Here is a 19,108-nt window from a genome sequence, read left to right as displayed (position 1 = left end):
TATGTCTGAGAAACCGGCCCTAGAGTCCTTCTTAATTCGTCTTTCGCTGTGTTTGCTGCAGTGTTACAGCAACAATGGCACATAAAGGAAGCATAGAAGCAACTCTTGGCAAAATGCTTACATCCATACGGGTTGCTTGCGTATAGCCAAGGTCAAATGGACCTCATGGTCGTATGAACTCTTACAGCAACAAAACATGATACATTATCACAGTGACTGAATTGCTCCAGTGTACACACTGATACAGAGTACCGGCAACTCTTATTTACTACTGCTTGAGTACTGGCACCTCTTAAATAAATATGACAAACACACACACACAGACAGACAGAGAGCGCGAGAGACAGAGAGAGAGCATGTGAGTGAGAGAGAGACAGACAGACAGACAGACAGACAGACAGACAGACAGACAGACAGACAGACAGACAGACAGAGAAAGAGAGAGAGACAGACAGACAGGTGAAGGTACTACTCACAACTGCATGATGAGGTATAGGTGGTTGGGGCTCTCATAGATGTCCTCCAAAGCCACAATGTTCTCATGTTTTATTCTGAAGAGAGAAGAAAACAGTGGATTCAATTCACTCAATATTAACCTCACATCATTTGAATGCCCAGCACAACAAAGCACAATTTCCTCACAAAATGGCTTTGTTCATTACAATGTGTGTGTGTTAATTAATTAAGTGTATGTGTGTGTGTGTGTGTGTGTGTGTGTGTGTGTGTGTGTGTGTGTGTGTGTGTGTGTGTGTGTCTGTGTGTGTGTGTGTGTGATACAAAGTGAGTGAGTGTGTGGTTGTGTGTGAGTTCATTAATTGCGTGTGTGTGTGTTACAAAGTGATTGTGAGAAGATGTGTGTGAAGACAGGGCAGACATTGAACCTGTTGAACCGTCAGACCCACATGTTCCCACTGTATCCACACCCAATGTTGTTTCTAATGCTTGTAGGACTCTGCCCCATATGACTTCAGATTGTGTTATGTTGCTTGTCTGTTTGTCTTTTTTCAATATTTCAATAATAAAGCATCTGATTCTTCCATTCTCTTAACGTTGGAGTATCATTTGACTTCCAGTATTTAAGTAACAGCTTCTTCAATATAAGTGACAAAAATAATATTGGATATCTCACTGCACCCTCATATGCCATGTCTTGGAATATGCAGATAGACGGATTAAAAGTAAACTTACATTGTAAAACTTCTGACAGCCAGCTTTCTAACTATGACCATAACTTTTGGACTTTATTGCACTCCCAGAAGGAATGAATTATGAGTCATTGTTAGTTGGCACCCTATTCCCTACGGCCATAGGCAGCCGAAGAAACCCCCTCAGCCTTCATACTAATCATCAGTGAGTGACTCATACAGTGTAATGGTAGCCCTGTCATGATTAACCAGCACAACAAGCACAAGGGTTCCTGTTCATTAGGCACAAAACAGAAGAAAACGGTCCAAAATGGAAGGAAACAGGGAGGTACTACTTGAACTTGTCCAATAAGAAACAATGGATTTCAGTGGGTTTTCCGTTGCAAATCATTTTTGCTACAGTATGCTTTAATGAACACAACCCTGAAGAAGACGCTTGAAACAAAGAGTGAGGTGGGAGAAAGCTGGTGTCCAAGCAACAGGGTGTGGGTGAACACTAAAACGCCATGGAAACGAGGAGATAACTAATGACGGGCCTTGTTTAGAGAGACAGGCGGGTGAAGGAGTGGGAGGAGGAGGAGGAGGAGGGGTGTGTGTGTGTGTGTGTGTGTGTGTGTGTGTGTGTGTGTGTGTGTGTGTGTGTGTGTGTGTGAAACCTGCACACAATGTTGCTGCTTCAGGGTGGTGGGATAAAGCTGCGAGAAAAACAAGATGGAAAAGAGAGAGACGGACAGAAATAGAGAAATAGAAAGCGAGAGGGCAGCAGAATCTAAAGAAGGCAATTGTAACCAAGCAACTCACTCCGCCCAACAGCAACCGCATTCTCATCAAGAGTGCCTGATGCATAACCCCAGACTCTCAGGAGAATTACCCATGAACTCGGAGGGGGGTGGATGGAGAGCACTAGTGCCGTCCTCACCTGCATGCTCCCGTCCCGCCATGTGTTCTCTATTGACTCTGACAGAGTGTAGGTACTGTATATGACTGAACGTGTAACACATAACTAGAACTTAGCTGAATTGGCATTGGCATCACTTCAAGCTATCATTTTCAGTGGCTGGTGAGTACGGTACTGTATGTGAATGAACGTGTAAGTTGGTTTGACTCACTCTAGTCCCGAGTCCATGTACGTGACTCAACTTGTAAAGACGCTTTGGATATGAAAAAAAAAACAAGGTAGCACTGTGCTGCATTGGTATTGACCAATGCAGCACACATTTTCAGGGGCTGGTAGGCCAGATGTAGAGGTGAAGGGATGTCCAAGGTTAGAATCTACCCTGCATATGATGCAAAGAGATTATATTTGATAAAGGCGTGGTGTCATTTTTGGAGGGTTGGGTTTCATACAGTAAGACCCATATTGTGGAGTGTTTTTGTGTTATGGTACCTACACGTTTCATATTTCCTTTTGACAAGATAGATACAGATGGCGAGAGACAGGAAAGGAGCATAGCGACAGGACGGAACAGGACAGGATTTGAACCTTTGCAGACACGGGCAATATGATTCCCCCCAAGAGGCAGAGTTACCCCCCCCGCCCCTATCCCCCTCAGGCCCCCTGGTACCTACTTCCTTAGCACGGCAATTTCATTCTCGATGCTGGTCTCCTTCCCCTTCAGTGCTTTCTTAGGGATACACTTCACTGCAACCATCTTCCCTGTGACCTTCTCCCTGGCCATGACCACCTCCGAGAATGCACCACTGTGGAGAGAGAGATACAGAGAGAGAGAGATACAGATACAGAGAGAGAGAGAGAGAGAGAGAGAGAGAGAGAGAGAGAGAGAGAGAGAGAGAGAGAGAGAGAGAGAGAGAGAGAGAGAGAGAGAGAGAGAGAGAGAGAGAGAGAGAGAGAGAGAGAGAGAGAGAGAGAGAGAGAGAGAGAGAGAGAGAGAGAGAGAGAGAGAATAAGAACTTTGCATAAGCACAAACAGGGAATATTGACATACAGGTACAGTGGGGGAAAAAAGTATTTAGTCAGCCACCAATTGTGCAAGTTCTCCCACTTAAAAAGATGAGAGAGGCCTGTAATTTTCATCATAGGTACACGTCAACTATGACAGACAAATTGAGGAAAAAAATCCAGAAAATCACATTGTAGGATTTTTTATGAATTTATTTGCAAAGTATGGTGGAAAATAAGTATTTGGTCAATAACAAAAGTTTCTCAATACTTTGTTATATACCCTTTGTTGGCAATGACACAGGTCAAACGTTTTCTGTAAGTCTTCAAGAGGTTTTCACACACTGTTGCTGGTATTTTGGCCCATTCCTCCATGCAGATCTCCTCTAGAGCAGTGATGTTTTGGGGCTGTCGCTGGGCAACACGGACTTTCAACTCCCTCCAAAGATTTAGACTAACATTATATTGTGAATATTTACTGTAGAATAGACTTACATTATATTGTGAATATTTACTGTAGAATAGACTAACATTATATTGTGAATATTTACTGTAGAACAGACTAACATTATACTATGATTATTTACTGTAGAACAGACTAACATTATATTGTGAATATTTACTGTAGAATAGACTTACATTATATTGTGAATATTTACTGTAGAATAGACTAACATAATATTGTAATATTTACTGTAGAATAGACTAACATTATATTGTGAATATTTACTGTAGAACAGACTAACATTATACTATGATTATTTACTGTAGAACAGACTAACATTATATTTTGAATATTTACTATTACAGTATATAGTGGATGTAATCAGCTCCATGTTCTATTACAGTATATAGTGGATGTAATCAGCTGTGGCCTGCTAAGTCATCAAATCCATGTTAATCCTGCTCTTCTGAACACACTCCACAGCTATACATAGTCCACACACACACACACACACACACACACACACACACACACACACACACACACACACCAAATTCAACTATAGCAAAAAACACACCTGACTCCAATACGCAGCTGCATTTACTCCTATGTTAGTGTGTGTGTGTGTGTGTAAGGTGTTTCCTGCATTGTATTGTTTGCTCTGTGCTGCAGAAACCACAGGAAGCCTGGAGGGGACGTTACAATGCACAACAGAAACCATTCACCCCACACACACACACACACACACACACAAACACACACACACACACACACACACACACACACACACACTGTCACTATACACACACACACACACACACACTGTCACTATATACACACACACACACACACACACACACACACACACACACAAAAACACACACTGTCACTATACACACACACACACTGTCACTATATACACACACACACACACACACACACACACACACACACACACACACTGTCACTATACACACACACACCTACCCACTGTCACTACATCCACCTACCCACGGTCACTGCACACACCTACACACTGTCACTATACACACCTACCCACACACACACTGTCACTAAACACACACACACACCTACCCACCCACTGTCAATACACACACCCACCCACTGTCACTACACACACCTACCCACTGTCACTACACACACCCACCCACTGTCACTACACACACCCACCCACTGTAACTACACACACCTACCCAGTGTCACTACACACACCCACCCACTGTCACTACATCCACCTACCCACTGTCACTACACACACCTACCCAGTGTCACTACACACACCCACCCACTGTCACTACATCCACCTACCCACTGTCACTACACACACCCACCCACTGTCACTACACACACCCACCCACTGTCACTACACACACCTACCCACTGTCACTACACACACCCACCCACTGTCACTACACACACCCACCCACTGTCACTACACACACCTACCCAGTGTCACTACACACACCTACCCACTGTCACTAAACACACACACACCCACCCACTGTAACTACACACACCTACCCAGTGTCACTACACACACCCACCCACTGTCACTACATCCACCTACCCACTGTAACTACACACACCCACCCACTGTAACTACACACACCCACCCACTGTCACTACACACACCCACCCACTGTCACTACACACACCTACACACTGTCACTAAACACACACACACCCACCCACTGTCACTACACACACCCACCCACTGTCACTACACACACCTACCCACTGTCACTACACACACCTACCCACTGTCACTACACACACCTACACACTGTCACTACACACACCCACCCACTGTCACTACACACACCTACACACTGTCACTACACACACCCACCCACTGTCACTACATCCACCTACTCACTGTCACTACACACACCTACCCACTGTCACTACACACACCCACCCACTGTCACTACACACACCTACACACTGTAACTACACACACCTACCCACTGTCACTACACACACCTACCCACTGTCACTACACACACCTACCCACTGTCACTACATGAAACATGATGATACACAATAGGGGCCTCCACAATATATAGCCATCTCATTGTGGGTGGTGGGGTCGAGGTTGGGACGCATCTTGAGGGGTAAAAATACAAACATTTGGGGACATTCACGCACACACACACACACACACACACACACACATACATTGAGAAAGAGTGAGAAACACACACAAATATATTAAACTTGACACCTTATGACACACACAAACACATACACACACACACACACACACACACATACACACACACACACACACACACACACATACACTTTATGGGAGCTTATGGGACTCAGTCAGACCTTACATAACTCTGACTCCCCTGTTTGACTCTGTAATAATAAAGGAACAGAACCTGTTTGACTCTGTAATAATAAAGGAACAGAACCTGTTTGACTCTGTAATAATAAAGGAACAGAACCTGTTTGACTCTGTAATAATAAAGGAACAGAACCTGTTTGACTCTGTAATAATAAAGGAACAGAACCTGTTTGACTCTGTAATAATAAAGGAACAGAACCTGTTTGACTCTGTAATAATAAAGGAACAGAACCTGTTTGACTCTGTAATAATAAAGGAACAGAACCTGTTTGACTCTGTAATAATAAAGGAACAGAACCTTGTTTGACTCTGTAATAATAAAGGAACAGAACCTGTTTGACTCTGTAATAATAAAGGAACAGAACCTGTTTGACTCTGTAATAATAAAGGAACAGAACCTGTTTGACTCTGTAATAATAAAGGAACAGAACCTGTTTGACTCTGTAATAATAAAGGAACAGAACCTGTTTGACTCTGTAATAATAAAGGAACAGACCCTGTTTGATAATAAAGGAAGAGAACCTGTTTGACTCTGTAATAATAAAGGAACAGAACCCGTTTGACTCTGTAATAATAAAGGAACAGAACCTGTTTGACTCTGTAATAATAAAGGAACATAACCTGTTTGACTCTGTAATAATAAAGGAACAGAACCTGTTTGACTCTGTAATAATAAAGGAACAGAACCTGTTTGACTCTGTAATAATAAAGGAACAGAACCTGTTTGACTCTGTAATAATAAAGGAACAGAACCTGTTAGACTCTGTAATAATAAAGGAACAGAACCTGTTTGACTCTGTAATAATAAAGGAACAGAACCTGTTTGACTCTGTAATAATAAAGGAACAGAACCTGTTTGACTCTGTAATAATAAAGGAACAGAACCTGTTTGACTCTGTAATAATAAAGGAACAGAACCTGTTTGACTCTGTAATAATAAAGGAACAGAACCTGTTTGACTCTGTAATAATAAAGGAACAGAACCTGTTTGACTCTGTAATAATAAAGGAACAGAACCTGTTTGACTCTGTAATAATAAAGGAACAGACCCTGTTTGACTCTGTAATAATAAAGGAACAGAACCTGTTTGACTCTGTAATAATAAAGGAACAGACCCTGTTTGATAATAAAGGAACAGAACCTGTTTGACTCTGTAATAATAAAGGAACAGAACCTGTTTGACTCTGTAATAATAAAGGAACAGAACCTGTTTGACTCTGTAATAATAAAGGAACAGAACCTGTTTGACTCTGTAATAATAAAGGAACAGCCTGTTTGACTCTGTAATAATAAAGGAACAGAACCTGTTTGACTCTGTAATAATAAAGGAACAGAACCTGTTTGACTCTGTAATAATAAAGGAACAGAACCTGTTTGACTCTGTAATAATAAAGGAACAGAACCTGTTTGACTCTGTAATAATAAAGGAACAGAACCTGTTTGACTCTGTAATAATAAAGGAACAGAACCTGTTTGCCTCTGTAATAATAAAGGAACAGAACCTGTTTGACTCTGTAATAATAAAGGAACAGAACCTGTTTGACTCTGTAATAATAAAGGAACAGAACCTGTTTGACTCTGTAATAATAAAGGAACAGACCCTGTTTGACTCTGTAATAATAAAGGAACAGAACCTGTTTGACTCTGTAATAATAAAGGAACAGACCCTGTTTGATAATAAAGGAACAGAACCTGTTTGACTCTGTAATAATAAAGGAACAGAACCTGTTTGACTCTGTAATAATAAAGGAACAGAACCTGTTTGACTCTGTAATAATAAAGGAACAGAACCTGTTTGACTCTGTAATAATAAAGGAACAGACCCTGTTTGATAATAAAGGAACAGAACCTGTTTGACTCTGTAATAATAAAGGAACAGAACCTGTTTGACTCTGTAATAATAAAGGAACAGAACCTGTTTGACTCTGTAATAATAAAGGAACAGAACCTGTTTGACTCTGTAATAATAAAGGAACATAACCTGTTTGACTCTGTAATAATAAAGGAACAGAACCTGTTTGACTCTGTAATAATAAAGGAACAGAACCTGTTTGACTCTGTAATAATAAAGGAACAGAACCTGTTTGACTCTGTAATAATAAAGGAACAGAAGCTGTTTGACTCTGTAATAATAAAGGAACAGAAGCTGTTTGACTCTGTAATAATAAAGGAACAGAAGCTGTTTGACTCTGTAATAATAAAGGAACAGAAGCTGTTTGACTCTGTAATAATAAAGGAACAGAAGCTGTTTAACTCTGTAATAATAAAGGAACAGAACCTGTTTGACTCTGTAATAATAAAGGAACAGAACCTGTTTGACTCTGTAATAATAAAGGAACAGAACCTGTTTGACTCTGTAATAATAAAGGAACAGAACCTGTTTGACTCTGTAATAATAAAGGAACAGAACCTGTTTGACTCTGTAATAATAAAGGAACAGACCCTGTTTGACTCTGTAATAATAAAGGAACAGACCCTGTTTGACTCTGTAATAATAAAGGAACAGAACCTGTTTGACTCTGTAATAATAAAGGAACAGACCCTGTTTGACTCTGTAATAATAAAGGAACAGAACCTGTTTGACTCTGTAATAATAAAGGAACAGAACCTGTTTGACTCTGTAATAATAAAGGAACAGAACCTGTTTGACTCTGTAATAATAAAGGAACATAACCTGTTTGACTCTGTAATAATAAAGGAACAGAACCTGTTTGACTCTGTAATAATAAAGGAACAGAACCTGTTTGACTCTGTAATAATAAAGAAATGGACCCTGTTTGACTCTGTAATAATAAAGGAACAGACCCTGTTTGACTCTGTAATAATAAAGGAGCAGAACCTGTTTGACTCTGTAATAATAAAGGAACAGAACCTGTTTGACTCTGTAATAATAAAGGAACAGACCCTGTTTGACTCTGTAATAATAAAGGAACAGAACCTGTTTGACTCTGTAATAATAAAGGAACAGACCCTGTTTGACTCTGTAATAATAAAGGAACAGAACCTGTTTGACTCTGTAATAATAAAGGAACAGAACCTGTTTGACTCTGTAATAATAAAGGAACAGAACCTGTTTGACTCTGTAATAATAAAGGAACATAACCTGTTTGACTCTGTAATAATAAAGGAACAGAACCTGTTTGACTCTGTAATAATAAAGGAACAGAACCTGTTTGACTCTGTAATAATAAAGAAATGGACCCTGTTTGACTCTGTAATAATAAAGGAACAGACCCTGTTTGACTCTGTAATAATAAAGGAGCAGAACCTGTTTGACTCTGTAATAATAAAGGAACAGAACCTGTTTGACTCTGTAATAATAAAGGAACAGAACCTGTTTGACTCTGTAATAATAAAGGAACAGAACCTGTTTGACTCTGTAATAATAAAGGAACAGACCCTGTTTGACTCTGTAATAATAAAGGAACAGAACCTGTTTGACTCTGTAATAATAAAGGAACAGAACCTGTTTGACTCTGTAATAATAAAGGAACAGAACCTGTTTGACTCTGTAATAATAAAGGAACATAACCTGTTTGACTCTGTAATAATAAAGGAGCAGACCCTGTTTGACTCTGTAATAATAAAGGAGCAGAACCTGTTTGACTCTGTAATAATAAAGGAACAGAACCTGTTTGACTCTGTAATAATAAAGGAACAGAACCTGTTTGACTCTGTAATAATAAAGGAACAGAACCTGTTTGACTCTGTAATAATAAAGGAACAGAACCTGTTTGACTCTGTAATAATAAAGGAACAGAACCTGTTTGACTCTGTAATAATAAAGGAACAGAACCTGTTTGACTCTGTAATAATAAAGGAACAGAACCTGTTTGACTCTGTAATAATAAAGGAACAGAACCTTGTTTGACTCTGTAATAATAAAGGAACAGAACCTGTTTGACTCTGTAATAATAAAGGAACAGAACCTGTTTGACTCTGTAATAATAAAGGAACATAACCTGTTTGACTCTGTAATAATAAAGGAACAGAACCTGTTTGACTCTGTAATAATAAAGGAACAGAACCTGTTTGACTCTGTAATAATAAAGGAACAGACCCTGTTTGATAATAAAGGAAGAGAACCTGTTTGACTCTGTAATAATAAAGGAACAGAACCCGTTTGACTCTGTAATAATAAAGGAACAGAACCTGTTTGACTCTGTAATAATAAAGGAACATAACCTGTTTGACTCTGTAATAATAAAGGAACAGAACCTGTTTGACTCTGTAATAATAAAGGAACAGAACCTGTTTGACTCTGTAATAATAAAGGAACATAACCTGTTTGACTCTGTAATAATAAAGGAACAGAACCTGTTTGACTCTGTAATAATAAAGGAACAGAACCTGTTTGACTCTGTAATAATAAAGGAACAGAACCTGTTTGACTCTGTAATAATAAAGGAACAGAACCTGTTTGACTCTGTAATAATAAAGGAACAGAACCTGTTTGACTCTGTAATAATAAAGGAACAGAACCTGTTTGACTCTGTAATAATAAAGGAACAGAACCTGTTTGACTCTGTAATAATAAAGGAACAGAACCTGTTTGACTCTGTAATAATAAAGGAACAGAACCTGTTTGACTCTGTAATAATAAAGGAACAGAACCTGTTTGACTCTGTAATAATAAAGGAACAGACCCTGTTTGACTCTGTAATAATAAAGGAACAGAACCTGTTTGACTCTGTAATAATAAAGGAACAGACCCTGTTTGATAATAAAGGAACAGAACCTGTTTGACTCTGTAATAATAAAGGAACAGTACCTGTTTGACTCTGTAATAATAAAGGAACAGAACCTGTTTGACTCTGTAATAATAAAGGAACAGAACCTGTTTGACTCTGTAATAATAAAGGAACAGAACCTGTTTGACTCTGTAATAATAAAGGAACAGAACCTGTTTGACTCTGTAATAATAAAGGAACAGAACCTGTTTGACTCTGTAATAATAAAGGAACAGAACCTGTTTGACTCTGTAATAATAAAGGAACAGAACCTGTTTGACTCTGTAATAATAAAGGAACAGAACCTGTTTGACTCTGTAATAATAAAGGAACAGAACCTGTTTGACTCTGTAATAATAAAGGAACAGAACCTGTTTGCCTCTGTAATAATAAAGGAACAGAACCTGTTTGACTCTGTAATAATAAAGGAACAGAACCTGTTTGACTCTGTAATAATAAAGGAACAGAACCTGTTTGACTCTGTAATAATAAAGGAACAGACCCTGTTTGACTCTGTAATAATAAAGGAACAGAACCTGTTTGACTCTGTAATAATAAAGGAACAGACCCTGTTTGATAATAAAGGAACAGAACCTGTTTGACTCTGTAATAATAAAGGAACAGAACCTGTTTGACTCTGTAATAATAAAGGAACAGAACCTGTTTGACTCTGTAATAATAAAGGAACAGAACCTGTTTGACTCTGTAATAATAAAGGAACATAACCTGTTTGACTCTGTAATAATAAAGGAACAGAACCTGTTTGACTCTGTAATAATAAAGGAACAGAACCTGTTTGACTCTGTAATAATAAAGAAATGGACCCTGTTTGACTCTGTAATAATAAAGGAACAGACCCTGTTTGACTCTGTAATAATAAAGGAACAGACCCTGTTTGACTCTGTAATAATAAAGGAACAGAACCTGTTTGACTCTGTAATAATAAAGGAACAGAACCTGTTTGACTCTGTAATAATAAAGGAACAGAAGCTGTTTGACTCTGTAATAATAAAGGAACAGAAGCTGTTTGACTCTGTAATAATAAAGGAACAGAAGCTGTTTGACTCTGTAATAATAAAGGAACAGAAGCTGTTTGACTCTGTAATAATAAAGGAACAGAAGCTGTTTAACTCTGTAATAATAAAGGAACAGAACCTGTTTGACTCTGTAATAATAAAGGAACAGAACCTGTTTGACTCTGTAATAATAAAGGAACAGAACCTGTTTGACTCTGTAATAATAAAGGAACAGAACCTGTTTGACTCTGTAATAATAAAGGAACAGAACCTGTTTGACTCTGTAATAATAAAGGAACAGACCCTGTTTGACTCTGTAATAATAAAGGAACAGAACCTGTTTGACTCTGTAATAATAAAGGAACAGACCCTGTTTGACTCTGTAATAATAAAGGAACAGACCCTGTTTGACTCTGTAATAATAAAGGAACAGAACCTGTTTGACTCTGTAATAATAAAGGAACAGAACCTGTTTGACTCTGTAATAATAAAGGAACATAACCTGTTTGACTCTGTAATAATAAAGGAACAGAACCTGTTTGACTCTGTAATAATAAAGGAACAGAACCTGTTTGACTCTGTAATAATAAAGAAATGGACCCTGTTTGACTCTGTAATAATAAAGGAACAGACCCTGTTTGACTCTGTAATAATAAAGGAACAGAACCTGTTTGACTCTGTAATAATAAAGGAACAGAACCTGTTTGACTCTGTAATAATAAAGGAACAGAACCTGTTTGACTCTGTAATAATAAAGGAACAGAAGCTGTTTGACTCTGTAATAATAAAGGAACAGAACCTGTTTGACTCTGTAATAATAAAGGAATAGACCCTGTTTGACTCTGTAATAATAAAGGAACAGAACCTGTTTGACTCTGTAATAATAAAGGAACAGACCCTGTTTGATAATAAAGGAACATAACCTGTTTGACTCTGTAATAATAAAGGAACAGAACCTGTTTGACTCTGTAATAATAAAGGAGCAGAACCTGTTTGACTCTGTAATAATAAAGGAACAGAACCTGTTTGACTCTGTAATAATAAAGGAACAGAACCTGTTTGACTCTGTAATAATAAAGGAACAGAACCTGTTTGACTCTGTAATAATAAAGGAACAGACCCTGTTTGACTCTGTAATAATAAAGGAACAGAACCTGTTTGACTCTGTAATAATAAAGGAACAGAACCTGTTTGACTCTGTAATAATAAAGGAACAGAACCTGTTTGACTCTGTAATAATAAAGGAACATAACCTGTTTGACTCTGTAATAATAAAGGAGCAGACCCTGTTTGACTCTGTAATAATAAAGGAGCAGAACCTGTTTGACTCTGTAATAATAAAGGAACAGAACCTGTTTGACTCTGTAATAATAAAGGAACAGAACCTGTTTGACTCTGTAATAATAAAGGAACAGAACCTGTTTGACTCTGTAATAATAAAGGAACAGACCCTGTTTGACTCTGTAATAATAAAGGAACAGAACCTGTTTGACTCTGTAATAATAAAGGAACAGAACCTGTTTGACTCTGTAATAATAAAGGAACAGAACCTGTTTGACTCTGTAATAATAAAGGAACAGAAGCTGTTTGACTCTGTAATAATAAAGGAACAGAAGCTGTTTGACTCTGTAATAATAAAGGAACAGAAGCTGTTTGACTCTGTAATAATAAAGGAACAGAACCTGTTTGACTCTGTAATAATAAAGGAACAGAACCTGTTTGATTCTGTAATAATAAAGGAACAGACCCTGTTTGACTCTGTAATAATAAAGGAACAGAACCTGTTTGACTCTGTAATAATAAAGGAACAGACCCTGTTTGATAATAAAGGAACAGAACCTGTTTGACTCTGTAATAATAAAGGAACAGAACCTGTTTGACTCTGTAATAATAAAGGAACATAACCTGTTTGACTCTGTAATAATAAAGGAACAGAACCTGTTTGACTCTGTAATAATAAAGGAACAGAACCTGTTTGACTCTGTAATAATAAAGGAACAGAACCTGTTTGACTCTGTAATAATAAAGGAACAGAACCTGTTTGACTCTGTAATAATAAAGAAATGGACCCTGTTTGACTCTGTAATAATAAAGTAACAGACCCTGTTTGACTCTGTAATAATAAAGGAACAGAACCTGTTTGACTCTGTAATAATAAAGGAACAGAACCTGTTTGACTCTGTAATAATAAAGGAACAGAACCTGTTTGACTCTGTAATAATAAAGGAACAGAAGCTGTTTGACTCTGTAATAATAAAGGAACAGAAGCTGTTTGACTCTGTAATAATAAAGGAACAGAAGCTGTTTGACTCTGTAATAATAAAGGAACAGAAGCTGTTTGACTCTGTAATAATAAAGGAACAGAAGCTGTTTGACTCTGTAATAATAAAGGAACAGAAGCTGTTTGACTGTGTAATAATAAAGGAACAGAACCTGTTTGACTCTGTAATAATAAAGGAACAGAACCTGTTTGACTCTGTAATAATAAAGGAACAGAACCTGTTTGACTCTGTAATAATAAAGGAAGAGAACCTGTTTGACTCTGTAATAATAAAGGAACAGAACCTGTTTGACTCTGTAATAATAAAGGAGCAGACCCTGTTTGACTCTGTAATAATAAAGGAGCAGAACCTGTTTGACTCTGTAATAATAAAGGAACAGAACCTGTTTGACTCTGTAATAATAAAGGAACAGAACCTGTTTGACTCTGTAATAATAAAGGAACAGAACCTATTTGACTCTGTAATAATAAAGGAACAGACCCTGTTTGACTCTGTAATAATAAAGGAACAGAACCTGTTTGACTCTGTAATAATAAAGGAACAAAAGCTGTTTGACTCTGTAATAATAAAGGAACAGAAGCTGTTTGACTCTGTAATAATAAAGGAACATAAGCTGTTTGACTCTGTAATAATAAAGGAACAGAAGCTGTTTGACTCTGTAATAATAAAGGAACAGAAGCTGTTTGACTCTGTAATAATAAAGGAACAGAACCTGTTTGACTCTGTAATAATAAAGGAACAGAACCTGTTTGACTCTGTAATTGTTATGTGGGCAGCTTGTCTCTCCCTTTTCTGTTTCCCTTCCTCCTTGTTTTGTCCCCTCTTTGTCTGTTGTATCTGTATGTGTGTTTGTCCCCATTATGTGGGTGTGTCTGGAGTGGATCGGGGGGCATGCTCAGGATCTGCCTCTCCTGTGCAGCTGCGGGTTGTTTCCAGTGATTCCTGCCTACGCAGCTGCATCCTATTCTCTCATCAACCTGCACTACTAATTCCTGGGCATGGCTCTCCACCGGCGCCAGATCGTTGTTCTTACCAGAGCGGTAACTTGGCTCACCAGTAGAGTTAAATTGTCTTTGTCTTCAGCCTGGCTCTTTACTCTCCTTAACCTGTCGTTTGTTTTGTCTTCAGTTCAGACATACCTCCCAACCTGCCTGCCTGCCTTCCTGCCTGCCGGCCTGCCTGCCTGCCTGCCTGCCTCAGCCTCTCCTTCCTCCGGAGCCGACTAGGCCACTCTGTTCGTTTTCTTCAGTTGTTTTTGGACTAAGACAAATTGAACTTTTATTAAAATAATTTTTGTTTCTTCCACTCCCTTAGTCGTGTTTGTTTCTCTGAGTGCTGGGTTGAACCATAGCCTAACAGAACGATCTGGCCATGGACCCAACAGAGAAACAGCACGGGGCAAACGAAGACAGCTTCCAACAAGCTATCCAGGCTCAAGGAACGTTGCTAGGACAGCATGACCAATTGATTCGGACTCTTTTGGAAGATAATCATCAACTGCTGAACCAGGTGACTCAGTTAACCACACACGTCTCTAAATTGTCTGTTATCAGTTCTCCATCTCTCTCTGACCCCCAGCTTGATGCACCCCAAGTTGTTTCCTCAGACATTATGCAGGCTTCGTTCCATCGGGAACCCCTTGTCACGTCGCCTGAACCGTTCAATGGAGAATTGGACAAGTGCCGGGGATTTTTGCTTCAGTGTGACTTGATTTTTCGGCAGAGACCACTGTCGTTTTCTACTGATTCCTCTAAGGTACATTATGTTCTGGGGCTGTTAAGAGGGAGAGCTCTGGTTTGGGCTGAGGCTGTGTGCTCAAATCAAACTTTGACTGGATTGACTTTTGCTGATTTTTCTGCTAAATTGAAGACTGTTTTTGACCATCCTGACCATGTGGGTAATTCCTCCAAGATACTTTTTAATTTGAGGCAGGGTTCTAACAGTGTGGCTGAGTACTCTATTGAGTTCTGGACTTTGGCAGCGGACTCCAAGTGGAACAATGTGGCACTTCAAGGAGCATTTCTAAACGGTTTGAATGAAGCCATTAAGGATGAACTGGCTGCTCGTGACGAGCCACATGATTTACATTCTCTCGTTTCCCTGTCCATTAAGCTAGACAACCGGTTGCGGGAGAGAGGCGGTCGGCCACATCTAGGAGGACGAGTTCCCCAGCCTTCAACCACTCGAGTCTCGCCTCCCCGGAGCCGGCAGCTTCTTGTTCCTGATCCCATCCCGAGCACAGAGGAGGAACCAATGCAAGTGGGTCGAGCTCGACTACCTCCAGCAGAGTGGCAACGGCGCCTCCAGGCGGGTGAGTGCCTGTACTGTGGAGACGCCACACACATTCTGGCTACATGCCCTAAGCGACCAAAAGACAAGGCTCGCTCGTAACGGTGGGTCTACTTGCGAGCCCAGAGTTAGATCCTGAACCCATCATTCCCTGATTACAAGTACCTGTAACCTTACGTTTCCAGAGTCATTCCCTGCCACTCTCAGCTCTCATAGACTCAGGTGCAGAAGACAACTTTATTAGCCACCAGTTCGTTACACAAGCTCGTATCCCCATGGAGCCACTACCTACCCCCATTCGGGTCACAGCCCTTGATGGGCGCCTCCTCGCGGAGATAACTCATCAAACCACCCCCGTTTCCCTAGTGATTTCTGGCAATCATTGTGAAAGCATTCAGTTAAGAGTTATGTCTGGCTCAGCTACCTCCCTAATCCTTGGCTTCCCCTGGTTGGCTCTTCACAACCCACAAATTGATTGGACACGTCACACCATTCTCAGTTGGAGCACTAACTGCCATTCAGAGTGCCTTACGTCAGCGGTTCCCCCCACTAAGTGTAACCCAACTCATCCCTCAGCTCCTCTCGATCTGTCATCTGTCCCCAAAGAATACCATGACTTAGCGGAGGTTTTCAGTAAGGACAAGGCTCTGTCTCTACCACCACATAGGCCTTATGATTGCCCTATTGAACTGCTTCCTGGTGCTCCCTTGCCCTCTAGTCGCTTATACAATCTGTCCCGACCGGAAAGAGAGGCAATGGAGCAGTATATTGGTGATTCTCTGGCCTCGGGCATAATCCGTCCCTCGTCGTCTCCTTTGGGTGCAGGTTTCTTTTTCGTTGAAAAGAAAGACAAGTCGTTACGCCCCTGTATCGATTTCAGGGGTTTAAACAACATAACTGTTAAAAACAAGTATCCCCTTCCACTCATCAACTCAGCTTTTGAACCTCTGCATGGCGCCACAGTTTTCTCCAAGCTCGACCTCAGGAACGCTTATCACCTTGTCAGAATCCGAAAGGGAGATGAGTGGAAAACTGCTTTCAACACTCCACTGGGGCATTTTGAGTATTTGGTCATGCCCTTTGGGCTCTCAAACGCCCCTGCTGTATTCCAAGCCATGGTGAACTATGTTCTTAGGGATTTTTTGAACCGTTTTGTCTTTGTATACCTGGATGATATTCTTGTTTTTTCCAAGTCACCCGAGGAGCATGAGTCACACGTCCGTCAAGTCCTTCAACGGCTCTTGGAGAATAAGCTGTACGTCAAAGCAGAAAAGTGTGAGTTCCACAAACAGTCTACATCGTTCCTTGGTTTCATCATTGAGAGCGGGCAGGTGAAGGCGGACCCCGAGAAGATCCGGGCAGTGACGGAATGGCCCACACCCACCACCCGTAAGCAACTTCAACGATTTTTGGGCTTTGCTAACTTCTACCGTAGATTCATTAAGGGTTTTAGTAAAGTGGTGGCACCCCTTACTAGACTCACATCCCCAAAAGTCCCTTTTCTGTGGTCCCCTGAGGCGGAGCAGGCGGTAGGGGTTTTGAAGGAACTGTTTTCCACCTCCCCCGTGTTGATACACCCCAATACCTCTCTGCAGTTTATTGTGGAGGTGGACGCGTCTGACTCAGGTGTGGGAGCAGTCCTCTCCCAGCGCTCCCCCACTGACCAAAAGCTTCACCCCTGTGCTTTTTTCTCCAAGAAATTGTCACCCACAGAACGGAATTACGACGTTGGAAACCGGGAACTGCTGGCGGTCAAGCTAGCACTGGAAGAATGGCGGCACTGGCTGGATGGAGCTGAACTGCCATTTGTGGTCTGGACAGACCACAAAAACTTGGCTTACATCCAAGCCACTAAGAGACTCAACTCACGCCAAGCCAGATGGGCCCTGTTTTTTAGTAGGTTTAACTTTATTCTTACATACAGACCGGGGTCAAGAAATGTTAAACCAGATGCTTTGTCCTGCCAGTTTGCTGACCCTTCGGAGACCAGCGAGCCTGAGGCAGTCCTACCTTCCTCATGCGTCGTGGCGGCAGTACAGTGGGAGATCGAGTCTCTTGTGAAGACTGCACTTGCCACGGACCCGGGACCGGGTGATGGACCTCCCAACCTACTCTTTGTTCCCGAGACGGTCCGGTCTCAGGTGTTGCAGTGGATTCACACCTCCCGTTTTGCTGATCACCCTGGGATGAGACGCACGTTGACGCTGCTTAGGAGACATTTTTGGTGGCCTTCAATGGAAACTGACGTTCGGGCTTTTGTGGCAGCCTGTTCAACCTGTGCTCGGGGCAAAGCCTCCCATCAGTCCCCTTCGGGGCTGCTGCTACCCCTCCCAGTTCCCAGCCGTCCCTGGTCCCACATAGCCATGGATTTTGTCACCGGCCTACCCAAGTCTGAAGGTAATGATAGTATACTTACCATTGTGGACAGATTCTCTAAATCTGTTCACTATATAGCATTACCAAAATTACCATCTGCCAGTGAGACAGCGGACCTCCTAGTCCAACATGTATTCCGTCCCCATGGAATACCTGTGGACATCGTATCTGATAGAGGCCCACAGTTTACTTCCCGTGTTTGGAAGGTGTTCTGTTCTGCTTTGGGTGCTTCCGTTAGTCTGTCCTCAGGGTTTCATCCCCAGACCAACGGTCAAACAGAAAGAGCCAATCAAAACCTCGAAGCAACCCTTTGTTGTGTGGCTGCTCAACATCCATCATCCTGGGCCAAACATCTGCCTTGGATAGAGTACGCCCACAACTCCCTCACCACCTCTGCCACCGGCCTTTCACCCTTCGAAGTAACCATGGGTTATCAACCCCCTCTGTTTCCTGCTCAGGAGAAGGAATTGGCTGTTCCTTCGGTTCAGGAGAACCTCCGCCGCTGCCAGAGAGTGTGGAGCGACGCTCGGGAAGCGTTGCTTCGGACCACC

General features: G+C 40.9%; 1 protein-coding gene across 1 annotated transcript in view; it reads right to left on the bottom strand.

Moving 5' to 3' along the window:
- Positions 1–2,840, bottom strand: part of LOC311115648 (calcium/calmodulin-dependent protein kinase type 1D-like) — a 28,586-nt gene extending 25,746 nt beyond the window's left edge. The window contains exons 1-2 of the mRNA XM_084190808.1: positions 2,715–2,840; positions 477–551 (exon numbers count right to left, since the gene is read on the bottom strand). Of these exons, the coding sequence (XP_084046934.1) occupies positions 477–551; positions 2,715–2,824 (185 nt within the window). The 5' untranslated portion in view covers positions 2,825–2,840. The remainder of the gene's footprint in view (positions 1–476; positions 552–2,714) is intronic.
- Positions 2,841–19,108: the final 16,268 nt, after the last annotated feature.

This window comes from Coregonus lavaretus (assembly GCF_964263955.1).
Source record: "Coregonus lavaretus genome assembly, contig: HAP1_SCAFFOLD_1293, whole genome shotgun sequence".
NCBI lineage: Eukaryota > Metazoa > Chordata > Actinopteri > Salmoniformes > Salmonidae > Coregonus > Coregonus lavaretus.
This window is presented reverse-complemented; position numbering and strand designations above follow the sequence as displayed.